Raw genomic sequence first — 27,475 nt, 5'->3', positions numbered from 1 at the left:
TGTCTGTTCATTTCCATCTGACTGTCATCCAATCTGATCCTCATCTGTCTGTTTTTAGCAGACAGGATCGGATCAGATGTTGGCGGGTGTTAATGGACACATGTCCGTTGACATCTGACGCTCCATAGAGCTTAATGGATGATCCAATCTGGTCCGCCTGAAAAACTGACAGGGGGACCTCTTCAGTTGCAGAAACCTGCAAAGTGAAAAAAGTTCTTATTTAACGCCCATATAAAAGCATTCATTCTATTTAGTTAAAGAGATATTAAACCCTCAGTTTTTTAAGCACCTTCAGCAGCTGATATAACCACTTGCAATCCACCCTATAGCTGTTATACTGCTACAGGGCAGCAGTCGTGTGCTCGATTACATATACAGTATATACGTGATCCTGCACTTCCGGGTACTTGATGTTCGCCGGCACCCGCCGATCATCAGACAGAGACACAGAACTGAGATCTGCCTATGTAAACAACAGGATCTCAGTTCTGACAAGGCAGAAAGAGGTGGAGTTTTTGCCCCTTCAAAGCAGGGAGTACATTCCATCTCTCCCCCTAGTAAAAGCACCTCCCACAGTATCAGGGCTTTTTTTCTCAAAGAGATTACGTGCAGGAACTCCCCCCTCCTGGGTCACTTCTTGTCTCTGTCCCCTTCCCACCTCTGAGCAACATTCCTTGGTTCCACCCCCTACCCACCTCCCAGTACCGCCTCTTTTAAGGAATACAGAACCAAGTATCATTCAGTATCAATAACAAGAAAAGTAGTAAAGTAGATCCCCTGAAGCCAACAGTAATAGACCCTTCCCACCAACAATAGACCCGAAACAACAATAGATCCCGGCAGCAACAACAGATTTTGCAGCATCAATAGACTCTTCAGCAGTCAGCAACAATAGATCCCGTTCAGCAAACAATTGATCCCCCAGCAACATAACCCCAACCAACAATAATTCCCCCACCAGCAACAATAGACCTCTCCAGAAACAATTGACTACCATGCAACAATAGATCCCCTCAACAGCCAGCAACAATAGACCCCACCAGTAACAAAAGATTCCCCGCCATGAAAAAATAGATCCCTTCCAGGAACAATAGATCCCCCAGCAGCCAGCATCAATAGATTTTTTAGCACACCCTAGCACCCCTTGCCATCACATACATTCAGTGCTGGAGGTGCCAGTACGGTGTCAGTTAGTGTGAGAATGTCCGTGGCAACATCACAGTCCCGCTATAAGTCGCTAATCACCGTCATTACTACAGTAGTAAAAAAATAAATAAAAATATCCCATAGTTTGCAGACACTATTATTTATTGTGCATGTGTAATGATTGGGTTTTTTTTACCAAAAATATATAGCAGAATACATTTTGGCTGAAACTATATATGAAGAAATTAGATTTTTTTCAATGTTTTTATTGGGTATGTTTTATGGCAGAAAGTGAAAGATATTGTTTTTTTCTTCAAAATGGTTGGTATATTTTTGTTTATAGCGCAAAAAATAAAAAACGCAGAGGTGATACCACCAAAATAAAGCTCTATTTGTGGGAAAAAAATTACATAAATTTTACTTGGGTACAGCGTTGCACGCCTGCGCAATTGTCAGTTAAAGTAACGCAGTGCCGTATCGCAAAAAATGGCCTGGTCATGAAGGGGGGTAAATCTTCCGGAGGTCAAGTGGTTAACCAGGTGGTTCAGTTATCTTGACTGGGCACCATATGATGTCCAGCAGGATAAGCCACGATCGCGTGCCCGGGGGGGGGGCGCGCAGCGTGGCGATCGGTGGTGCGGCGAGTCAGTCTGACACACCGCATCACCGATCACAGTAAAGAGCCTCTGACGGGGGTTCTTTACCACGTGATCAGCCATGTCCAGTCAGGGCTGATCACAGTGTAAACAGGAAGAGACGTTTATCGGCTTTTCCTCTATCGCGTCTGACAGACGCGAGTAGAGGAGAGCCGATTGGCTGCTCTCCTGACAGGGGGGTCTACGCTGATTGTTTATCAGTGCAGCCCCCTGCGGATGCCCGCCCAGGACCACCAGGGATGCCGCCAGGACCACCAGGGATACCCATAAAGGACGCCCACCAGGTATGCCACCCTGGACTACCAGGGATATGCCAATCAGTGCCCAGGCAGATGCCAATCAGTGCCCATCAGCAATGCCTGCCAGTGCCCATGCCATCAGTGATGCTTATCAGTGCAATCTTTTAGTGCCACCCATCAGTGCCGCCTATCAGTGCCCATCAGTGCCGCCTATCAGTGCCACCCATAAGTACCCATCAGTGTAGCCTTTCAGTGCCCATCAGTGTCGCCTATCAGTGCCCATCAGTGCCCGCCAGTGCCACCTATGAGTGCCCATCAGTGCTGCATATCAGTGCCACCTATCAGTGCTCATCAGTGCCACCTATCAGTACTACCTCATCAGTGCCACCTCATCGGTGCAGCCTTATCAATGCCTGTCAATGCAGCCTCATCAGTGCCACATTAGTGAAGGAGAAAACGTACTTATTTACAAAATTTTATAACAGAAACAAAGAAAAACATTTTTTTTGTAACCGCTTGCCAACCAACCGCCGCAGTTGTACTGCGGCAACATGGCTCGGCTAGCCGTCATGTTACGTCGCTTCTATTTGTGGCCACTAGGGGCGTACGCTGCTCTCCCCCTAAGCCGATGCGAGTGCCCGGCGGTCATCCCGCGATCGCTCGTGCCACGGCGAGAACCGGGATCTCTGAGGGGAGAATACAATACAATACAAAGTATGAACACCGATCTATCTCTTCCCCTAGCTAGTCCCATCCCCCTTCAGTTAGAACATACACTAGGGAACACAGTTAACCCCTTGATCGCCCCCTAGTGTTAATTCCTTCACTGCCAGTGACATTTTTACAGTAATCAATGCATTTTTATAGCACTGATCGCTGTATAAATGCCAATGGTCCCAAAAATGTGTCAAAATTGTCCGATGTGTCCGCCATAATGTCACAGTCATGATAAAAATTGCAGATTTGCTATAAATCTATCCCCTATTTTGTAGACGCTATAACTTTTGCGCAAACCAATCAATATACGCTTATTGAGATTTTTATTACCAAAAATTATTGGCCTAAACTGAGAAAACATTATCTTTTTTAAAAAAAAATGGGGATATTTATTATAGCAAAAAGTACAAAATATTGTGTTTTTTTCAAAATTGTCGCTCTTTTTTAATTATAGCGCAAAAAGTAAAAACCACAGAGGTGATAAAATACCACCAAAAGAAAGCTCTATTTGTGGGGAAAAAAAGGACGTCAATTTTGTTTGGGTACAGCGTCGCATGACCGCGCAATTGTAAGTTAAAGCGACGCAGTGCCGAATCGCTCTCGTCATTCAGCAGCCAAATCTTCCGGGGCTGCAGTGGTTAAATGTTCTGTCTTTTTTTATTTGTTTAGCAAAAAATAAAAACCGCAGAGGTGATCAAATACCACCAGAAGAAAGTTCTATTTGTGGGAACAAAATGATAAAAATGTTGGCTGGGGCAGGAAGGGGGGAAAGTGCCCAGAATTGAAGTGGTTAATCACTTACTGAGTATGCAGATTCTTCATCTTTTAATTCTTGCCTAGGTTCCACCCTAAAAAAGAAAGGGCACCTCTCCAAGCTTGATCATACAAAAAATACAACTATGACTAATGCCCTGTACACACGGTCGGACATTGATCGGACATTCCGACAACAAAATCCATGGATTTTTTCCGACGGATGTTGGCTCAAACTTGTCTTGCATACACACGGTCACACAATGTTGTCGGAAAATCCGATCCTTCTAAACGCGGTGATGTAAAACACGTACGTCGGGACTATAAACGGGGCAGTAGCCAATAGCTTTCGTCTCTTAATTTATTCTGAGCATGCGTGGCACTTTGTGCGTTGGATTTGTGTACACACGATCGGAATTTCCGACAACGGATTTTGTTATCGGAAAATTTTATAGCAAGCTCTCAAACTTTGTGTGTCGGAAATTCCGATGGAAAATGTGTGGTGGAGCCTACACACGGTCGGAATTTCCGACAACAAGGTCCTATCACACATTTTCCGTCGGAAAATCCGACCGTGTGTACAGGGCATAAGCCTGTGGGAGGGTGAAATGCGTCAGTGTGGCATACCTTGGAAGGAGACATGCTAAAGCTGATTTCTCATACATTGCAACTGAGCTAATATCTGGTGTCCATCTCCTCACCCTCATAGACAGTCAGTTGTCTATGTTCCAGTTTAAGCTTGTGTAATGATCACTGCCCCAGTTTTTCTGTTTCAGGGTAGCTCCTTTCTCTAACAGAATCTTATAGAGACTCCCTTGCATGCATGAACTATAGTTGTGTCTCCCTACACTGTGTCCATCAATAGAAAACCACAGCCTCGTAGCCTAGGATGACCAGAAACTCTCCTGCAAGACAACCCAACCACTTAAAGTGATTGTAAAGGATCGTTTTTTTATTTTTTAAAAATAACAAACATGTCATACTCACCTCCACTGTGCAGCTCCTCTACTGGGGTCCCCCGGCGGCTCTTCCGGCATCAGATAACCCCCTAGAAGAAGCGCTCTCCCGAGGGGGTTACCTTGCGGACACGCTCCCGAGTCTAGCATTTGAGTCCACAGACTCGAATGCCGGACTTGGCCCCGCCCCCGGGCACCCGCGTCATTGGATTTGTGCCGAATCGCTCAGTATTTTTTCAAGAAAATTGCTTAGAACCCCAAAACATTATATATTTTTTTTTTAGCAGAAACCCTAGAGAATAAGATGGAGATCATTACAATGCTTTTTGTCACACAGTATTTGTACAGTGGTCTTACAAATGCAATTTATTTGGAAAAAATTAACTTTTTTAATTAAAAAATAAGAACACAGTAAAGTTAGCCCAATTTTTTTCTATGATGTGAAAGATAATGTTACCCACGAGTAAATTGATACCCAACATGTCATGCTTCAAAATGGTGGAATGGCGACAAACTTTAGCACTTAAAAATCTCCATAAAAAAATGTAATTTCTTTTTTTTTCTATAAAAGAATGGTTTAAAATCCAGCCAGTGTGACATTAGACATGTGCAGAACAAAAAAATGAGTTTTGTTTCATTTTGATTCAATTTGTTATTTACATAAATTTGTTTTGTCAAATTCGATAAATTCATTTCATTTCATTTCATTCATTTTTGGAATTTGTTTAGTTTATTTGAATTCGAACCAAAATTGGAAAATTTGAATGGAATTCAAATTTATTCTATTTAAAATTTGAATTTTGGAAGATGGCTATATTCTTTCTATTCCATTCTATTCTGTTGGGTTTTTTTTATTCTATTCTATTCTAGTCTATTATTTTCTATTCTATTCTTTATTTCCATTCTATTCTTTTCTATTCTATTCAAATTCTAATGTATTCTATTTGCAATTTGAATAACCGAAGATGGTTATATTCTTTCTATTTTATTCTATTGTAGTCTATTCTATTCTGTTGTTTTTTTTCTATTCTATTCTATTCTTTTCTATTCTACTATTTTATTTTCTATTCTATTCTATTCTATTCGAAATTTGAATTTCGAAAGATGGTTATATTCTTTCTACAGTATTTTATTCTATTCTATTCTATTGTGTTTTTTTATATTCTATTCTAGTCTATTATTTTCCATTCTAATCTATTTTTTTCCATTCTAATCTATTCTTTTATTTTCTACTCTATTATATTCATTTCTATTATATTTGAAAATAAAATTTATTCCATTTAAAATGGGAAGATGGTTATATCCTATTTTATTGTATTGTATCGTATTGTATTCTATTATTTTTTTCTTTTATTTTCTTTTTTCCCTTTCTTTTCTATTCTATTCTGTTCTATTTAAATTAGAATGTGTTCTATTCAATTTTGGAAAATGGTTATAATCTTTCTATTCTATTCTATTGTTTTTTCTATTCCAATTTGAATTGATTCCTTTATATTATTTAAAATTCGAATTTTGGAAGATGATTATCTTCTTTCTATTTTATTATATTGTTTGTTCTATTTTCATTTTTATTCTATTGCAATCCAAATGTATTCTTTTTGAAATTAGAATTTCAGAAGATTGTTATATTCCCAAAAGAAGTACAAGAGCTTCTTTTGGGCGGCAACTCCCGTGATTTTGTTTGTGTGATTTTACTGCAATTGTCGCCCGCTGAATCATGGTAATATTGCGCCGCGATTGGGGTGCCATTTGAAGTCACAGGGAACGCACGGGCTTCCCGCAATTTGCTGCCATTTTGAATCGCGGGCGTAATAGCGGCAACTCCGTCCACGATTGTGAATGGAGCCTTAAAAGAAGCAAGCCTAATAAAAAAAAATATAATGCAGCCACCACATCTAAGAACCGGCAAACTGCAATATATTTGTTTTTGTTTTCTTGGAGTGAAATACTTGGAGTGATTTTTGTTATTTTCATGATGTGCTTACCTGTACAAGCTCGATGTCATTATCCAGTGTTTTCTCATCATAGTTGTGTCTTATGCTTCTTAAGACCTTGAACTTCTGTACATATGTATCGTCTGCTTTTATTGAGTGGACACCCAGTTTGATTGTAGTTGAAGAATTGCTAAAAATTAAATATGAGCAAAACAAATGTTTTTTCTACTATTAATGTAAATGCAAACCCCAGCTGCACAACATTTAGTGATTATTCCATAAAATATTGTTTGTCATTCTTTTTTTTTTTTTTTTGCATTTCAGCTCCGCTGATCTCATCCTTTTATAGCTACTTCCTGTCTTGATACACCTGACCTAACATTAGCTGCACCTCATTGTTCTAGATGACCATACTCATAGTGACAATAGTGGAGCATGTCTAGGCAATGTGTGTTAGCATGGCTGCCTGTAGTCTCAACTAGAGGTACATGTGACAGGGTGCAAACAGAGACACAGAGACAGTTGTCACCCCATAACAAGTACTTTTATGATAAGATCACTAAGATTTGAAGAGATTGAAAACTATTTTTGTTACATCAAAAAATAATAAAGTATATATCAAATCAAAAATGTTTCTAGTTTTGGATAGATAGGGAAGACTGCTATGTGGTGCTCATCCTTACACACTCTATCCAAAACGAAGGAAAAAGTTTTGGTCGCACACTTTAATGCCCTGTACACAAGGTCGGACATTGGTCGGACATTCCGACAACAAAATCCATGGATTTGTCCCAACGGATGTTGGCTCAAACTTGTTTTGCATACACACGGTCACACAAAGTTGTCGGAAAATCCGATCGTTCTGAACGCGGTGACGCAAAACACGTACGTCGGGACTATAATTGGGGCAGTAGCCAATAGCTTTCCTCTCTTAATTTATTCTGAGCATGCTTGGCACTTTGTGCATCGGATTTGTGTACACACGATCGGAATTTCAGCCAAAATTTCAATACCTATAATTTAATAGTTAGTTATTGTTCGTTAGTTAGTTAGTTAGTTATTATTTTGGACTTTCGAATTTTCTGATTTTTTGGATTTTCATTCTTTCAAATTTTCAGATTTTTGTTCTTATCTTTGGATTTTCGATTTTTTGAATTTCCGAATTCCTGAATTTTCGAAATTCCGAATTTCCAAATTTTCGAATCATAAGATTTTTCCGATGTTACGAATGAATTCAAAATAACGGATTTCGATCATAACGAATGACCCGTAAAAAGAAAAGAGAAACGAATGAAAGAAAAATGAAAACAAACTAATTTTGGCGGTGCACTTGTCTAGTGCTTTATTGGCTTTTTTCTGCTTGTTTAAGTTTACTTTTATTGTCACAATTTGTAGCTTTAATAAGAGTTTATCTTCTCAGACCAGACCACGAAATGTGCAACACATTACTGATCAGTTTATCTAAATCCATATCAGGGATGTGCCATGTTGGGTCTATGCACACATGTTTTAGGGGTATAGAAAGCACCAAATTGTTTATGGTTTTTCCGTTCATTTGTTTGTGCTTTTTATGAATTTCAGTTACATATAGGGAGAACATTTACAGTTTTTCTTTCGCTAAAATGTTGGTGAATTCTTCTCTTTCATTCCTAGTCACATGCATTTGGAATTTGGAGAGAATGTTTGACTTCCTTCAAGCAATTTAAAGTTCAACGGGTAGACTAAAAAAGCACTATTTAAAGTGTAAATATAACTAATCAAGCATCCCGGGGGAATGGAGATGGAGGTATCTATGTCCAACAAGAGCCCTGACACCGCATTGCTGAGGGGAGTCGATTGACAGGTAGGCCTGCCATAATCTGCTAATATGTTGCATACTAGTACATAATGGCATAGAAAAAAAAAATCTTTGAACATTTTAATTTTGCTTTAACTGCAGCAGATAATAGTGAGGTCACCAATCTGTTGTACTGTCTGGCAGGGCTGTGCAAATCTCAGAACTGGTTGGACTACATTACAAACCTTGCCACTTACAACCATCAACACTGCATATGCTTAAATTGTTTCACATTTATTATATAAAAAGGTAAAATACATAAAAGAACCATAACCTAATTCCCAGGTAGAATACATATCTTGCTTCTTCAGGATCCTCCCTGATGCTAGACCAGTCCCTGCAGCTTCTTCTTCCCTGCACTCCAGTAATCTAAGGTGCTTTGACTTCATCAAATTCCATGCAGAGACATGAGGATGTTGCGGGACAGTCCAGCCAACTGCCAGAGTGGAGGGGAGGGCTGCAAGGGATCCTTTTTGTTTTCCAGGGTTTTACTTTAAGAAACAATTTTAACAGTTTTAATAAGCACAGAGAATCTGATATTTACTTACACTTCACAGTGAGCTGCAGTTAACACCCAGTCATCTTTTATTAATGTTCCAGCACATCGGTATCCATTTGTATCCAGCAGAGCCATATATGGTCTAGAGTGAGGAGCAGCTTCCTGTCCTCCAATGATGTCACTGCATTCACCTGTACAATATTAGGAAAACATTATGAAGAAAACAAAAAACAATCAAAAACATTGTAAATAAATCTGTCAGAAACATGGGCATCTTAAAACATGGTCAGCCCTACTGACCAACAGCTAGACTCAGAAAGTGGTATGTAAGAAAAGGTCAAACCAGCAACCAGGCAAAGTTGCAAATATTTTGTACTTTTTGAGTCAGAAAAATATTAAATACTGTATCTAAATATTTTCTTTGTTCATTTTCACTTAGCTGTAGGCTCCTTTTCAGATGTTTACCAGATTAGTAGACTTAGCTTCTGTGCTAAAATAAAGTCCATTGTTTACAGAACTCAATAGTTCAAGCTAAAATGTTCTCTCCTGCGCATACTTCATAGTGTCATACCCTTGGTACAGCCCTCCTGAACATACTACCTTATGTCATACCCTGAGCAGTTATCTGTTGCACATTCTGCCTGTTGGCATACCCTCTGGGATCCTTTTCTACACATACTGGCTGCTAAAACTCTTTTTTAGCATTGTTTGTTTTATCCCACACCTTCTCATTCTGGAACTACCCCAGTAATAATAATGATGCACATTGCAATGGTCCTGAACAGTGTTCAGCTAAAGCTACAAGTTAGTGTAGTGCGACCTCTGCACAGTGTTCAGCTAAAGCTACCTGTAGAAGGTTGGTGGTGTTTTCCTGATCCTATCACTACCGCAGGCAGCAAAATAAGGTACAAGTTAGTTTTTTGCGAGCTCTGCACAGTGTTCACCTAAAGCTACCTGTAGAAGGTTGGTGGTGTTTTCCTGATCCTATAACTACCGCAGGCAGCTAAATAAGCTACAAGTTAGTTTCTTGCAAGCTCTGCACAGTGTTCAGTTTAAACTACCAGTTAGTGTAGTGCGAGCTCTGCACAGTGTTCAGCTAAAGCTACCTGTAGAAGGTTGGTGGTGTTTTCCTGATCCTATCACTACCGCAGGCAGCTAAAAAAGCTACAAGTTCGTTTTCAGCTAAAGCTACCTGTAGAAGGTTGGTGGTGTTCTCATACTACAGGCAGGCAGTTGATTTTGCTAGCTGCAGTATCAGTATATCCCAGCTTAGTGCAGCTACAGGCCATTAGTATGTCTGGAAGGCCAACACGGAGAGGCAGACAGTCACAAGCCAATAAAAGAGGGCAAGCAGGCTCTGTGTCTAGAGGCAACAGTGCTGGTCGTGGAGACGGTGCATCCTCATCAGCACGTGGCCGTGGGACACGCTTGGCCTTTTTTTCAGCAGCTGGCCGTGTTGAGCCACAACATGCGGAAGACTTGGTCGAGTGGATGACCAAGCCGTCCTCATCCTCCTCATCCTCTCTCACCCATGCTCAGGGTACTTTGTCTGGCAAAGCAGCTGCCAACACGGCCTCTTCCCTCGGCTCAATGGCATCAGTGACTCCTTCCCTAGCCCCACCATGTCCTCCTGAGGAGTCCCTCGAACTGTTTGACCACAATGTTGGGTACATGCTCCAGGAGGATGCTCAGCGTTTAGAAGGCTCTGATGATGATACTGAGCTAGATGAAGGCAGTAACGTGAGCACGGACAGAGGGGGTGCCCAAGAAGGACAGCAATCTGGCAGTCATGCTCCCCCTGCTACAGCATGCTGCCAGGTTTGCTCCAGTGATGAGGAGGGAGGGGATGATGAGGTCACTGACTCAACGTGGGTGCTTGATAGGAGAGAGGATGAGGAGGAGGAGGAGGAGGCACATCACCAACGAGGCAGGATGCCCTCCAGGGGCCAGCCTAAGGACATCACACTCCAAAGCTCCGCATGTGCAGGGCGCTGCTGTCTCTGCGCGTTATTCCAAAAATAGGCCTTTTTTGAGACGAGTGCATCAGATCGCACCGCTGCTATTTGCAACATATGTCTCAAGCGTATCTCGCGTGGCCAAAACATCTCCCGCTTGGGCACCACATGCTTGACCAGACATATGTTGACCTGCCATGCAGTTCGTTGGCAAGCGTATCTAAAAGACCCACACCAAAGAACAAAGAGGACCTCTCCTTGCTCCTCATCAGCTGAGATCTCCAACCCCACTATACCTTCAATCCTCTCTGAGACCTGCACTGAGAGGAATGAAGGTGTAGAATTAGGTGTGTCACAGCCAAGTACTTGTGGGCAATCTGCTTTCGGTACACCGACGTCAGATTGTACCAGGCAAATTTCCCTGCCCCAGCTGCTGCACCGCTGAAAGAAGTTCGCTCCCAGCCATCCACATGCCCAGCGGTTCAATGCTAGCTTGGCAAAATTGCTAGCACTTCAACTGCTGCCTTTTCAGTTAGTAGACTCTGCCCCCTTCCGTGAGTTTGTGGAATGTGCAGTTCCTCAGTGGCAGGTACCCAAACGCCACTTTTTCCCATGGAAGGCGATTCCGGCTCTCTACCGGCATGTGGAAGGCAATGTCTTGGCCTCGCTGGACAGGGCGGTCAGTGGTAAGGTGCATATTACCGCTGACTCATGGTCCAGCAGGCATGGACAGGGACGTTACCTAAGTTTCACCGCGCATTGGGTGACTCTGCTGGCAGCTGGGAAGGATGCAGGACAAGGTGCAGTAGTGTTGAAGGTTGTTCCACCACCACGCCTCCAAAATGCCACTACTAATGATTGTGACACACCTCTCTCCTCCACCCCCTCCTCTTCTTCTTCCTCCATGGCCTCTTCCTGTGCTTTGTCCTCGGAACCAGCGGTGCTCCGTAGCCATTCAAGGGGCTACGCAAGTATGCAGGCCAAAAGATGCCATGCGGTGCTTGAACTGGTGTGCTTCGGGGAGAGGAGCCACACTGGGGCAGAGGTTCTGTCAGCTCTGCAGGGGCAGGCTCATAGGTGGTTGATGCCACGTCAACTTAAGGCAGGAATGGTGGTTTGCGACAATGGCACCAACCTCCTCTCTGCCCTCCGACAGGGACAAATGACCCATGTGCCCTGTTTGGCTCACGTCCTTAACTTGGTGGTGCAGCGGTTCTTGGGCAGGTACCCGGGCTTACAGGATGTCCTGAGGCAGGCCAGGAAAGTCTTGTGCATTTCCGCCGGTCATATAATGCCAGTGCACGGCTGGCAGACCTCCAAAAGGAGTTTAACCTGTCCAAGAACCGCCCAATCTGTGACATGCCCACCAGGTGGAACTCAATGTTTGCCATGCTGCAGCAGCTGCACACGCAGCAGAGGGCCATCAATGAGTACCTGTGCGACTATGGCACCAGGACAGGGTCAGGAGAGCTTGTTTTTTTTTCCCCACGCCAGTGGGCCATGATCAAGGATGCATGCACTGTCCTGTCACCATTTGAGGAGGCCACGAGGATGGTGAACAGTGACAGTGCATGCATCAGTGACACTGTCCCCCTTGTCCACCTGTTGGAGCACACGCTGCGTGGAATAATGAACAGGGCACTTTATGCAGAACAGAGGCAGGAAGAGGAGGACTTCCTTAGCTCTCAAGGCCCCCTTTATCCAGACAGTGTTCCTGCGTGCCCGCCGATCACACAGGAAGAGGACGAGGAGGAGGAGGAGGATTGTGTCAGTATGGAGGTGGAGCCTGGCACTCAGCATCAGCAGCAGTCTTTAAGGGATCAGTCCCAAGAAACACATGGACTTGTACGTGGCTGGGAGGAGGTGGCTGCGGACCATGTCGTCCTTAGTGACCCAGAGGCCTCAGCAAACCTATGCTGCATGGCCTCCCTGATCCTGCAAAGCCTGCGGAAGGATCCTCGTATCCGTGGTATCAAGGAGAAGGACCAATACTGGCTGGCAACCCTCCTTGATCCACGTTACAAGGGTAAGGTTGAGGACCTTATCTTGCCGTCGCAGAGGGAGCAGAGGATGAAACATCTTCGGGAGGCCTTTCAGAAAGGTCTGTGCAACACGTTCCCAGAGACTGGGAGGTTACAAACTCTTGTTTCTGGACAACGTGTTGCTGAGGCTTCAGTCAGTCAAAGAAGGAGTGGCGGAGAAGGTGGCCATCTGACTGATGCTTTCAGACAATTTTTTAGTCCGCAGCCCCAAGGTATGATTGGTTCCAGCAACCGTCGCCAGCGTCTGTTTTACATGGTGCAGGAATACCTAGGGGCAAGATCTGACTTGAACACCTTTCCCATCGAAAATCCTCTGAGTTACTGGGTCTTGAGGATGGATCACTGGCCAGAGCTTGCACAGTATGTAATTGAGCTACTGGCCTGTCCTGCATCCAGCGTTCTTTCAGAACGCACATTCAGTGCTGCTGGAGGCTTTGTAACTGATCACAGGGTGCGTCTGTCCACCGACTCGGTCGATCGACTGACCTTCATTTAAGGTCAGTCGTTTAACAGGGGCATGTAATTACAATTTTTGATGCAATACTTTGCAGCGGGGCTCGTTTCTGCGTTCCAACTAGAGTATCTGTGAGGTGTTGCAGTGTTGTGGCACCAGTGCCTAAGGCCCAATTTTTCAGCCTCTGTTTAACAGGGGCGTGTAATTACAATTTTTGAGGCAATACTTTGCAGCAGAGCTCGTTCCTGCGTTCCAACTAGAGTATCTGTGAGGGGTTGCACTGTTGTGGCACCAGCACCAGTGCCTAAGGCCCAATTTTTCAGTCCCTGTTCAACAGGGGCATGTAATTACAATTCTTGATCTAATATTTCACAGCAGGGCCCATTTCTGCGCCCACCAAGAGCAAGTGTGGACTTAGTGTTGTGGCACCAGCACCACCACAACCAAAAGCCCAATTTTTCTGCCACTGTTCAACAGGGGCATGTAATTACAATTCTTGATCTAATATTTCACAGCAGGGTCCTGTGAGGGCTTACAGTGTTGTGGCCACAACAACACCTAAGGCCCAAATTTCTGTATATAGGGCAGGCCCCTACTTTCAAACATCCAACTTACAAATGACTCCTACTTGCAAACGGAAGGAGACAACAGGAAGTGAGATGAAATCTACCCCTAGGAAGGGAAATTCTCTCCTGTAAGAGTTAATATGGGAAAAACATTTCTCCTTTCCACTGATGCTTTATCACCAATCCTTGTTTCACAAAAAAAAACAAATTTTCAAAAAACATTTGTCATTGGGACAAAAAGTGAGGTGAAATCTTCTGAAATCTTCTGAAGAGGAGCACAGACAGCAAAACAAATGTCACAAGGGTGATAACTCTTCCCTATGTTTTCCAAAAAGCTTAAAATAGATTTTTTGGCTGGAGCTAAACATGTTAAAAATGTACCAGTTCAAAATTACAAACAGATTCTACTTAACAACAAACCTACAGTCCCTGTCTTGTTTGCACCGCCTGTATACTGCTGTTCAGAGTACAGAGACTGTATACTTCTGTTTCCTTTTTTCATTTGGGTGCTGGGTTCCCCGTAGCCTCCCTGGCGGTTTTCCCGAGTGTGTCTCGGTGGTTAAAATTCAGCACCATTAGCGGTAACCCCGAGCCACACTCGGGATTACATTGCAGGATCCTGGTGCCTCCTTACTTACCTTGTCCCCGGGATCCTGCGATGTCCCCCGCAGTGTCCACGGGCTCTGTCCTCCTCTGAAGCCTCTCTGTGCCAGGCTCCATTCCCTGCGAGCGTCGCGACACACGGGGGCGGAGCCTGGCGGCAAATTCAAAATAAAGTAAAAATCATAACACATACAGTACTGGAATCTTTCAGATTCCAGTACTGTATGAAATGATTTCACATCCCTTTTGTCCCCAGTGCTTTGGCCCATGCCCTGCATGCAGTTTTACATGATATACACTGTTCTTTCTGCCTGGAAACTGGAGATTGTCCATAGCAACCAAAAAGTGTCCCTTTACGTCAAAAGTGGCTTTAGACCAGCTAGAAAACAGCGATAGTAAATTAGAACACTTGCAGAATTGAGCGATAGTGAATCGTGGGGAAATTTATTTTATTACTATTTATTTTTATTTTTTTAAATTATTTATTTTTATTTATTATATTATAATTTATGTTTTTGTGTTTCAAACTTTATCATACCCGGGATATCTACTAGACTCTGGTTTGGACAGATTTAACCTCCCTGGCGGTATTCCCGAGTCTGGCTCGGGTTGGATTTTTTATACCAAAAGCGGTATCCCCGAGCCAGACTCGGGCTTGCATCGCAGGATCCAGGAAGAGCATACTTACCTTGTCCCCTGGATCCTGCGATGTCTCCCCGCTGTGATCGGCGAGCCGCTGTGTCTCGCTCGATTCACAGTGCCGAGCTCCGTTCCCTGCGAGCGTTGCGACGCACGGGGACGGAGTTCGGCGGTAAATTCAAAAGTGAAACACACAGTATAGATACAGCATACTGTAATCTTACAGATTACAGTACTGTATCAAATAATTACACATCCCCTTTGTCCCTAGTGGTCTGTCCAGTGTCCTGCATGCAGTTTTATATATATAAAACTGTTCTTTCTGCCAGGAAACTGGAGATTGTCCATAGCAACCAAAACTGTCTCTTTACATCAAAAGTGGTTTTAGAGCAGCTAGAAAAAAGTGATAATAAATTAGAATCACTTGCAGAATTGAGCAATAGTGATTTGTGGGGAGATCCGTCATCAAACACTAAAAGTAACGAAAGCTAAAATTCTGCAACTGAGCAAATTTCAGTGTTTTTGATTTGATTACATTATTATATAATTTTTATTATTATTATATTATTATTTGTTATAATTATTTATAGTTATTTATTATATTATAATTTTTTATTTCGTTTTTCAAACTTTATCATACCCGGGATGTCTACTAGACTCTTGTTTGGACAGATTTAAGTGAACTATTCCTAAGAATTACAGGCCTACAATATAAAACGCCAAATTTCCATGCAAAATAATTGTACCGCTTTCAGCACCTAAAATCAGAAAGAATCATACCGCCAGGGAGGTTAATGTCCATACAAGACCCAAAGGGCCTGGTAATGGACTGGGGGGTACCCATGCCGTTTGTCTCACTGATGTTCATCCATGTTGCCAGGACCCGACATTACATTAAAGCCGCAAGCAGTTTTAAATGACTTTTTTTCCTTTAACCACCTCAATACAGGGCACTTTCACCCCCTTCCTGCCCAAGCCATTTTTCAGTTTTCAGCACTGTCACACTTTGAATGACAATTGCGCGGTCATGTTACACTGCACCCTAATGAAATTTTTATCATTTTTTCCCCACAAATAGAGCTTTCTTTTGGTGGTATTTGATCACCTCTGTGGTTTTTATTTATTGTGCTATAAACAAAAGAAGAGGGACAATTTTGAAAAAACACAATATTTTTTACTTTTTGCTATAATAAATATCCAATTTTTTTTTTTTTAACAAATGTTTTCCTCAGTTTAGGCCAATATGTATTCTTCTACATATTTTTGGTAAAAAAAATCACGATAAGCGTATATTGACAGATTTGTGCAAAAGTTATAGCGTCTACAAAATAGGGGATAGATTTATAGCATTTTTATTTATTTATTTTTTACTAGTAATGGCGGCGATCTGCGATTTTTATTGTGACTGCGATATTGCAGCGGACATATCGGACACTTTTGACACATTTTTGGGACCATTCACATTTATACAGAGATCCGTGCTATAAAAATGCATTGATTAATGTGTAAATGTGACTGGCAGGGAAGGGGTTAACACTAAGGGGCGATCGAGGGGTTAATGTATGACCTAGGGAGGTGATTCTAACTGTGGGGGGAGGGGACTGACTGGGGGAGGTGACCGATCAGTGTCCCTATGTACAAGGGACACACCATTGGTCTCTCTTCTCTGACAGGACGTGGATCTGTGTTTACATGCACAGATCCAGGGTCCTGCTCTGTTACCCGGCAATCATGATGTCCGCCGGGCACGTGCACCGGGTCCCGAGCGACGCAGCGGGCACACGCTCGCCCCCTAGTGGCTCGGGAGGGCGATCACGTTATATGACGTCCGCCCAGAACAAGAGATGCCTCGTCCCGCCGTCATATGATGGTGGGTGGTGGCTTAGTGGTTAAAAATGACATTTTGGGGTGCGCATGCGCGGCGCGAACCGAGGAGGAAGCAAGGGCTGATAGCTCCGTGAGCCGCGGAGACGAACGGCACTTCCCCGGGGCCATCCACACTGAGTTTCGATCCGATTCTTCCTAACACCCCCGGTGGAACATCCAGCGCATGCCGGGACCCAAAAATCGTCGTAGCAAACCGGCTCAAAGATCTCTAACTTCATACTTGTTAAGAGTGAGAGAGAGGAACATGCAGGCCCAAGATGGCGCCCGGAGGACACAGTCACAGGCACACCTTCCTGCTGCAGCTGCCTCGCCGACACACTCCCTGGGAGACTGTGAGTACTCATTACAATTAACTAAGGCAGATCTGGATGAAAGACTAACCCTTATGTATGACAAAATCGCTCAGAAATTTCAATCAGAGCTGCATAAGTCTACCAACACGCTGTCTCTGGAGATTGCAGCTCTGGGAAGTAGAACAGACTTACTAGAGACTAAACATGATGAACTGTCTCTTGTGTACTCAGATCTTAGAAAAGAGCATGAATCTTTGTCAGAAACGGTCCTACAACTCCAAGCTCACATTGAGGATCTAGACAACAGGAATCGACAAAATAATCTTAGGGTGCGTGGAGTTCCCGAATCAGTAACCGATCTACTACCCGCCATTCAGAAGCTATTTCAATTGCTCCTGCCTGACTCCCCTTTGACTGCCTTTTCCTGTGATAGGATTCCTAGGGCCCTACGTCCTCCCCCACCTCCAGAGAAGCCTCCTAGAGACTTAGTGCTTTGCCTCAAGGACTTCTTGATTAAAGAAGATATGCTCAGGGCCTCAAGAAACACCCCTAACATTCACCTAGATGGCACTCCTGTTCAAATTTACCCGGATATCTCTCCCACTACCCTTGACAAGCGCAGAAAGATGAAAGAGGTCACATCAGTGCTTCAGTCTGCAAGCATTTGTTACCGCTGGGGCTTTCCTTTCAAGCTTCAGGTGCCTCACAATGGCACGACATACACAGTGACCACGTTGGCGGAGGGCAAGGAATTACTGGTGAAACTGGGCCTCCTAGATGCGGCTTCCCTGCCCAGGCTACCATCCACTCCATGTCACTCCGCTATTTGGGCTACCCCTCCACCCAGGAGAGATCGTCGAGATCAACGCCGTGACTAACAGAAACAACAACTCTCATTTTTTTTTTGTCTCTTCTCTTTACTCTTTTTGTTTTTTCTCCCTCAAGGTTGATCCTCTCCTGCCATGCTTTGACGCACCTGGGCTCTCCTGGCTCCATGCGGAATCCTGGTTGCGCCCGCTTGAGAGACCCCACACTACTCAAGATTGGGGGCTTGCTGGCTCTTCATCTGTTTAGTGATGTTGGAGCAGGCAGACCCCTTACGGGTAAATTCTCCGGACACATCTGCATCCATGCAGATTACACGGACACAAAAACTTAGAGTGTTGGACCTTTTGGTCCGGATGGACACCTCTTTTTGGGTCTATGGGACGTCTTTCCCCATGACCCCCCTAGACTATGGTTGGCCATTTTTTGGCCTGGTTCTCAGGTTCCTAGTTTCCTTGTTCATTTTTGTTCCTGGTTTTATTTTTTTACTTTTTTTGCTTTTTTTTGTGCTACCCAATTCAGAAGGTTCTGTCGCTGTGATATATGTATTGCTGTCTCAGATTGAACATGCACGTATTTTAATGGGGTTGTACTCCTTAGCTGAGTCTCACCCTGGGATAAATTGTAATGTTGTTGTGGTGATCCCTCTCGGCCTGGACCCCTTTCTGATCCTAAATATCTCCCCTTTGATACAATATGGGTATTAAGGTAATTTCTCACAATGTAAAAGGGTTTAATACCCCCCAAAAACAGAGAAAAGCATTTAAAGCTTATAAATCCCTTGGAGCGGATATTATACTGCCTCAGGAGACACATTTCTCTAGTGATAATCACCCATCCTACTTTGATAAAACTTTTAAACTATGCTATTTCACTACCCATGGGTCCAGGTCTAGAGGGGCCGCTATCTTCATTAAGAATTCGGTGTTATTCCAGGTACAACAGATATATAAAGATCCAGGCAGTAGATTTGTGATAGTTCAGGGTTCCATCCAGAACAAACAATTGACCTTGGCCTCAGTGTATGCACCTAATGCCTCACAGGCTACATTTTTTAAAGATTTTTTCCAGACCCTTGAAAGGTTTCATTCCCCCCATCTGTTAATCGGAGGGGATTTTAATTTGGTAGCTCACTCGGGACTAGATAGAAGCAGAACATGCCCAACCTCTAAAGCCTTTCCCAAATCCCTGCAGCATTCCTTGCGGTCATCTCAACTAATAGATGTATGGAGGGCTCATAACATAGGCTCTAAAGAATACACTTTTTATTCCCACCCCCACGATAGTTACTCTCGCCTAGATTATATTTTCTGCACCCCTTCTCTGACAGTGAACCAATATACATATTTGCCCCTGGTCAGACCATCACATAGTTTCCACCCATGTTTCTTGTCTAGGCCTCCCGCATACGGCCAGGTCTTGGCGCCTTAACGACGCACTGCTTACAGATCCTGTGATCCTGGCCCAGCTGTTGGATCGCCTCAAGGAATATTTTAGGCTCAACAATGTTGAGAATATCGCTCCCATCACCCTTTGGGCAGCCCATAAGGCTGTTATGAGCGGCCACCTAATAGAAATCTCTACAACTCAAAAACGCCAAAAGCAACATGAGACCCATAAACTCACTTTAGAACTAGAACGACTGTACCATAGACACTCCCAGACACCTACAACGGAGTTGCTCCTACAGATCACTGAGAAGAGAAAGGTCCTAGACGACATACTCTCAGGACACATAGAAAAATCTCTTAGATGGTCCAAAGCCTGTTTCCTCCTTCATAGCAACTCAGCCTCCACGATGTTTGCGCGTAAGCTCAAACAGTCCACCCAACCTACCCACCTTTATAAATTGAAGGATAATAATGGCAATATCACCTCCCATCCCAAACAGGTTCTAAATATCTTTTCCTCCTTCTACCAGAAACTATTTTCGGGCCCAGACCCCTCTCTTCCCCCTACCACACAGGCCTGGTTAGATACCCTCTCGCTTCCTCAGTTGTCAGAGGAGCATTTGGGAATCCTCAATGCCCCTTGTTCGTCAGAAGAAGTGGCTTCTATCATCTCCTCCCTTAAACCCTCCAAGGCCCCTGGCCCGGACGGGTTATCAGCAGTCTACTATAAAAAATTTGCAGAATCATTACTCCCCACACTAACTAACATGTACAATCATGTCCTCAAAGGGAAACAATTCCTAGAGGAAATGCTGCTAGCAAACATGTCCCTTATACCCAAACCGGGCAAAGACCATACTCTCCCTCAAAATTTCCGCCCCATTTCTGTTATTAATAATGACCTAAAGATATTTGGAAGGATCTTAGCAGACAGACTGGCTAAAGTTATAAAGACCTTGATATCCCCTGACCAAAAGGGGCTTTATCCCATCGCGGCAGATCACTGATAACATCCGTCTAGCCACCAACATTCTACAGGACGCTTATATGCACTCCAACCAAGTACTACTTTTGAGTTTGGACATAAACAAAGCATTTGACAGTGTTCTTTGGACGTACCTTGACACAGTATTATCAAAGTTTGGATTCAGTGGGGCATTTATACATGGCTTTAAAGCCCTTTACCATCACCCTAAGACCCGCATAAAGCTGCCGGGATGTAATTCAGACTATTTTTCTTTGCAGTGTGGCACTAGACAGGGGTGTCCCCTCTCCCCTCTATTGTTTGCACTCGCCATGGAACCCCTGTCTAGGTCCATCTCCAATGACCCGAACATTAAGGGATACACAAAAGGTGGTCGAGAATTTAAACTTAGCCTTTATGCAGACAATGTACTTTTATTTCTTTCGGACCCTTTAATCTCCCTCCCCAACCTCATGTCTACTCTAGACTCCTTCCAGAAGCTATCAGGCCTGGGAGTTAACCCTACCAAATGTTCGGCAATGCCCATTCACCTTCCACAACTTTTATTGACTACACTTAAAGAGAAATTCAAATTCATATGGAATCACATCTCCCTACAATATCTAGGTATTAAACTTGCCCCTTCTCTCAAACAGATATACTCTTTAAATTATCCCCCGGCTTTCTCTAATGTTAAACTCCTTTTAAATCAATGGTCCTCTTATCGCATATCATTTTTAGGTAGAATCCAAGCAATTAAAATGAACATCCTCCCAAAACTTTTGTTCCTCTTTAGGTCTCTACCTCTATATGTATCTCGCTCAGCTCTGTTGACGATACAGACGGATCTGCTCAAATTTATATGGCAAAACAAAAAACCTCGAATGGGACGTTTGTTGATGTATAGAACTCAGGTGAGGGGGGCTTGGGATGCCCGGACCTATGGAAGTATTACTTAGCATCCCGCCTCACTCAATTGGCGCAGTGGCATACCTCCCCCGCCTCTATACCGTGGCTACAATTTGAGCAGATCTCGGTGGCTCCTTATTACCTCCCGTGTCTACTATGGTCCCGCTCCGTATCTCCCAGGGATATCATAGCACTTAACACTATAGTAGGCCAATCACTCTATCTATGGTCCCTTTACTCTAAGAAGTTTAAGCTGCAATCGGGTAGGCCTCTTCTAGCTTCCTTTTTGGGAGAACCCTCCTTCCCTCCGGCCTTTTCCTCCACATCGTCATTCCTGGGCTGGATCGCAAGGAGTTTAGTGAACCTTGAATCTTTGGTGCAGGATGCCTCCTTTTGTTCTTACGCTTACCTGCAGCAAACCCACGCTATGGGCCGATCCGAGTTTCACCAATACTTGCAAATACGACATTTTTACTCAACGCTTATTGCAGGTGGAGTTGACCTGTCAAAGACCTCGTTTGAGTTGCTGTGTGGAGAGGCTTCGAGAGACAAGGGGACCATATCCATTCTTTATAGATCTCTCAATGACCTCAACTCCCCTCTAAAATCTAAGGCAATGGAGGCTTGGGAGGTTGAGATGGCCCAAGAGTTCCCTGCAGAGGACTGGCAGGACATGATAGCTAATATGCACAAATGTACGCGATCTATATCCATCAAAGAGACAGTTCTCAAACTTCACACTAGGTGGTATTACACTCCGGACCGTCTCCATAGAATATATCCCCTGGTACCTGGCACATGTTTTAGAGGATAGCAGGACGGGGGGAACGCTGTTGCACACACGGTCTGGAGTTGTAAGGCCCCAGACGCCATTTGGCATAAGACAACGTCTCTTATAACACTTCTCTCTGGTGTTTCGATTACACTGACCTCTCAAATGTGTCTGTTATTTGCAGAGCTCCCAGCTGTTCCCCTCCCCCTACAGAAATTATTTCACACTCTTTTTAGTGCGGTTCAATGGGTAATAGCTTTGAACTGGAAACGTTCCCATGTATCTTGGTCGCAGGTGATTTTGCGTATGGAGTCCATTAGGACTATGGAAAGAATACACCATACTCTCCTGGACTCCATGCACATTTTTGATCGTAAATGGAATGTTTGGATGGCCCACTTGCTTAGTGAAAGACTAGAGGATCCTTCAGCCCCAGTGGCTGAATCATAATAGGTCGGATTATAGTCCCAACTGATAGAATTTGCTTGAAGTGTACCTCTAAAGCTTCATAACTTCTAGGCTTCTGGTATTATGGCACATAGCTTCCTTGTGGATTGACAGCTATTTCATTATGCTTGGGTTGCACATTTGTCACTAGTGTGAATTTTTTTTTTCCTTTTTTTTCTTTTCTTTCTTTTTGTTTTGTTTTTCTTTATGTATTTCTTTTTGTTCCAATGTATTGGGTGCATTATGTATTGTAATGAGAAAAGCTATTTGCATTGTATGAGATATAATGTTAAGCTGTCTATGGTTATATTGTCATTATACTTCTTGTACCCACAATGCTTGTACACCCAGATGTTATACCTTTTTGCAATAAAAACGTTTGTAAACAAAAAAAATGACATTTTGTGCAGGGACTGTTCTAAGCACGGGAAACACGCGCCACTTTACAGGCATACTATAGACAGCCCCCAGGTACGATATTTAAAGGAATATTTCACTTTTTTTTTTTTTACTTTAAGCATCAATAAAATCACTGCTCCCGAAAAAACGGCCGTTTTTAAACGTTTTTTTTTGCATTGATACATGTCCCCTGGGGCAGGACCCAGGTCCCCAAACCCTTTTTAGGACAATACCAAACAAATTAGCCTTTAAAATGAGCACTTTTGATTTTGAACGTTCGAGTCCCATAGACGTCAATGGGGTTCTAACTTTCGTGCAAATTTTTGGTCCGTTCGCAGGTTCTGGTGCGAACCGAACCGGGGGGGTGTTCGGCTCATCCCTAGTCTGGAGGATGTTAGTTATGAGGAAAGGTTGCGAGCCCTGAACTTATTCTCTCTGAAGAAGAGACGCTTGAGAGGGGATATGATTTCAATATACAAATACCATACTGGTGACCCCACAATAGTGATAAAACTTTTTCGCAGAAGAGAGTTTAGCATGACTAGTGGCCACTCATTAAAATTAGAAGAAAAGAGGTTTAACCTTAAACTACGTAGAGGGTTCTTTTCTGTAAGAGCGGCAAGGATGTGGAATTCCCTTCCACAGGCAGTGGTCTCAGTGGGGGCTTCGATAGTTTCAAGAAACTATTAGATAAGCACCTGAACGACCGTAACATACAGGGATATACAATGTAATACTGACATATAATCACACATAGGATGGACTTGTGTCTTTTTTTTAGCTCACCTACTATGTAACTATGTAACTTGTAGAAAGCCATATCTGTCATAAAAAATAACCTCAAATTTAGGTGGATGTTTTACAAAATAGAAATATTATTTGCTAAACCTACAAAGCAAACATGAGTCTGGTCTGTACTAATTTCTCTTTCATAGGTCTAACTTACCCTTACTACATAAACCACATCTGAGCTTTAGAAAACCGGAGAGAAAATTGATCTCTTATTTTTTTGGCCACCCGACAAACTATTGCTAAAGCCTGGAGAACTCCATCCCTGAATGTTAGAGAAGTGAAACCATGAATTATGGGCACCATGGTTCATGAAAAATTAACATCTATCCTACTTGATAATTATTCTAAATTTTTACAATTCTGGTCTCCATCGCTTGACTTTACCAACACACTTAATATTGATAATTCTTTACTTTCGCTCTAAAATGATACATACACCATTCATATAAAATCCAGCATATCTTAATCCACCTCTTCCTCTACTCTTCTTTATTTCTTCTTTTGTTCTCCCTTTCTTCTTTTTATTTTTTCATTTTTTATTATTTATTCTTAACTATTCCCAATATATTTAATTGTATATTCATTGATGTTATTTTATATAACATATCTGTATTACCTTGTTTATCTATTCTATCTTAATCTTCTTAATAAAAAAAAAAAAATATTGTAGGTCAAACTTACCATTTGGAAGCAGAAGGGAAGCTAACAAATATGCTGAGATCCAACAGAGCATCTTCTTTTTGGTTTGTCTAAACAGCAAAGATAGCAACTGGAGATTTCATCGTAGTTATATACACTGTGGGCAGACACCACCTTGTTTGCAGTTTCCTTTTACTACGTATACCAAACAAATCGTTCTCTTTGTCCCTCCCAAGACCACCTGCTCTCTAGTTCCCTTGTCAGCTCCTCCCATGCTCGCCTCCAGGACTTCTCTAGAGCCTCCCCCACCCTATGGAATTCCCTAGCCCGATCTGTCCGACTATCTCCTACGCTATCCACTTTTAGGCGATCCCTGAAACCCTATCTTGCCTCCACCTAACAACTGTACTTTTATTTTCTCCTCATAAGCTCATTCCCCACAGATACCTTTTGTATCACTTGACTCTCCCTTTTAGATTGTAAGCTCTAATGAGCAGGATCCTCTGATTCCTCCTGTATTGAATTGTAGTGTAACTGCACTGTCTGCCCTTGTGTTGTAAAGCACAGTGTAAATTGTTGGTCCTGTATAATAATAATAATAATAAAAATAATAAATAATAATAGGCACCTAACAAGGTAGTGTGTTAAAGGGCATTACACCTCACTCATGTAATGCAGGCAGTAAGTACATGCCGTATGCATACGCTTTTTGTTTGAAAAACTGGAATTGGTAAATTACATTTGAAATATTAAAGTGTGTAAGCCATTTTCAAAGACTATAAGGCATTCTGTGACTGGACAAGGGGACATTACAACATTCAAATGTCCCTTGTCCAATTATAGAACACTGTGAAATCTTCAAAAAGAAGACAAGACGTTTTCTGAATGGATGAGCTGCACAGCAAGAGACTCGCTGTGATCCCTGTGTTCCAGCCCTGAATGTCTATTTCACTACCAGAACTTCAACGGTGATATCATATATGTCAGGGGTTGCATGCAATATTTTTCATGAAAGCAGCAGCCACCAGTGGGGAATGCAATAATTGAGGTACCTTACTGAAATGTAGCTAATGCCTAAATAAAGTTTTTTTTTCCCACACTTCAGCTTTAATGTAAATTAAATTAAATTATTAAAAATTTTTAAGCTTTAATTAGAATACCTGGTAACCCTGACCGAAGCTGTCCACTATTGTCACCATCAGGAAACCTGCATGAGAAATACTAAGTAGCCATCACTGGAGTATGTGTAGATAGAAAGTGACTGCAAAGAAACTGCATGATATTAGCAGCATTGAAATGTGACAAAAGATGTATTAATATCTAATGTAATTAACCGCTTGCTGACCATCCGTCGCAGTTATACTGTGGCAAGGTGGCTTGGCTGCGCAAATCACCGTACTGGTATGGCGATTCGTGGACTAGCTTCTGTGGAGGTGCGTGCGTGCGGATTGGCCAACGGGGGAGCCAATCAGTGGGTCCGGCGGACTCAATGTCCACCGGCCACCCGTGATCGTTTCCCACAGAGAAAGAACGGGGATCTGCAAAAGTAAATAAGTAAGATCTCCGTTCTGACAAGGGATTACATTGAGATCCTGTCTTTCTGCTATGCAGGAAGAGGACCAATGTGTTATCCCAGGCATACTGTTAGTATTGTTAACACACCCAGGTAACACAGTTAAAGTGGAAGTAAACCCTCCTATCGTTTTCAGCCAAGGAAGCCGCCATCTTGGCCTCTGTTTAATCTAGAACTGCCATGATGCTGCAGATGTGATCCGTTATGACACCAGCCATTGGATGGTTTGACAGTTTGGTTGAGAGCACAACCAATGGGAGTGTTACGTTTTCAGTACGTGCCGGAAAGGTAACTGTTTTATGGATGGCTTTACTTCCGCTTGATCGCCCCTGATGTTAAGCCCTTCCCTGCCAGTGTCATTAGTACAATGTCAGTGCATATTTATAGCACTGATCACTGTAATAATGTCACTGGTTCCCAAAAAAGTGTAAAAAATGTCAGTTAGGTGTCCGATCTGTCCGCCGCAATGTCACATTCTCGCTAAAAATCACTGATCGCCATTACTAGTAAAAAATAATAATAATAATAAAAATGCCATACATCTATCCCCTATTTTGTAGATGCTATAACTTTTGCGCAAACCAATCAATATACGTTTATTTTATTTATTTATTTTTTGTTACCAAAAATACGTAGCAGAATAAATATTGGCTTAAGGCCTCATGCACACTGCTGCTGGTAAACGGACATTTAGGAGAACTTGGGTGTTTTTTTCAGCTGCCCCTCAACTCTCCTCTATGTTATCTTATCAGTACATGGTCGTTTATAGTCATTTCTAGGCAGCTGAGTTTAGAAGCATTTTTTGGAAAGTAGGGGAGGTGGTAGGGGACTCAATTCTTAGAAGGACAGAGAGGGCAATCTGTAACCAAGACCTGAAGCGCCGAACAGTATGTTGTCTACCGGGCGCTCGGGTTCGGCACATCACGGATCTTGTGGATAGATTACTGGCAGGGGCTGGGGAAGACCCGGCTGTCATGGTGCACGTTGGCACCAATGACAAAGTCAGAGGCAGATGGAGTGTCCTAAAGAACGATTTTAGGGACTTAGGAGCTAAATTGAGGAAAAGGACCTCCAAGGTAGTGTTCTCAGGAATACTACCGGTACATCGAGCCACACCAGAGAGGCAGAGGGAGATTAGGGAAGTAAACAAGTGGCTGAAGAGCTGGTGTAGTAAGGAGGGGTTTGGGTTCCTGGAGGACTGGGCCGACTTCTCAGTCGGTAACCGGTACTATAGAAGGGACGGACTGCACCTAAATGAGGAGGGTGCAGATCTGCTGGGAATGAAGATGGCCAAAAAGTTAGAGGGGTTTTTAAACTAGGCGATGGGGGGGAGGGTCCAGAGACAGTGATAGCCAGCGCGGAAGATATTCCAGAGGGTAGTATTGGGGGCATTAGTGGTAGGTTAACCAAAGCACAAAAACACAAGGTGAGTATAGTAGCAAGTCCAAGTTGCAATCTTGAAACACCCAATACGAGGACAATATGCGACCGGTCTAAACTATGTGGCATGTTCACCAATGCCAGGAGCCTGGCGGACAAGATGGGTGAACTAGAGATACTGTTGTACAAGGAGGATTTGGATTTTGTG

General features: G+C 43.1%; 1 protein-coding gene across 2 annotated transcripts in view; it reads right to left on the bottom strand.

Moving 5' to 3' along the window:
- Positions 1–27,475, bottom strand: part of LOC141133339 (mast cell protease 1A-like) — a 43,503-nt gene that overhangs the window by 9,368 nt on the left and 6,660 nt on the right. The window contains exons 1-3 of one of the 2 annotated variants that reach the window (XM_073622668.1): positions 24,357–24,477; positions 8,787–8,928; positions 6,453–6,591 (exon numbers count right to left, since the gene is read on the bottom strand). In XM_073622668.1, the coding sequence (XP_073478769.1) occupies positions 6,453–6,591; positions 8,787–8,928; positions 24,357–24,408 (333 nt within the window). In that variant the 5' untranslated portion in view covers positions 24,409–24,477. Of the gene's footprint in view, positions 1–6,452; positions 6,592–8,786; positions 8,929–24,356; positions 24,478–27,475 lie in introns of those variants that run through there. The other variant, XM_073622660.1, reaches the window with a different exon arrangement.

The sequence above is a fragment of the Aquarana catesbeiana genome, linkage group LG01 (assembly GCF_042186555.1).
Source record: "Aquarana catesbeiana isolate 2022-GZ linkage group LG01, ASM4218655v1, whole genome shotgun sequence".
NCBI classification, from domain to species: domain Eukaryota; kingdom Metazoa; phylum Chordata; class Amphibia; order Anura; family Ranidae; genus Aquarana; species Aquarana catesbeiana.
This window is presented reverse-complemented; position numbering and strand designations above follow the sequence as displayed.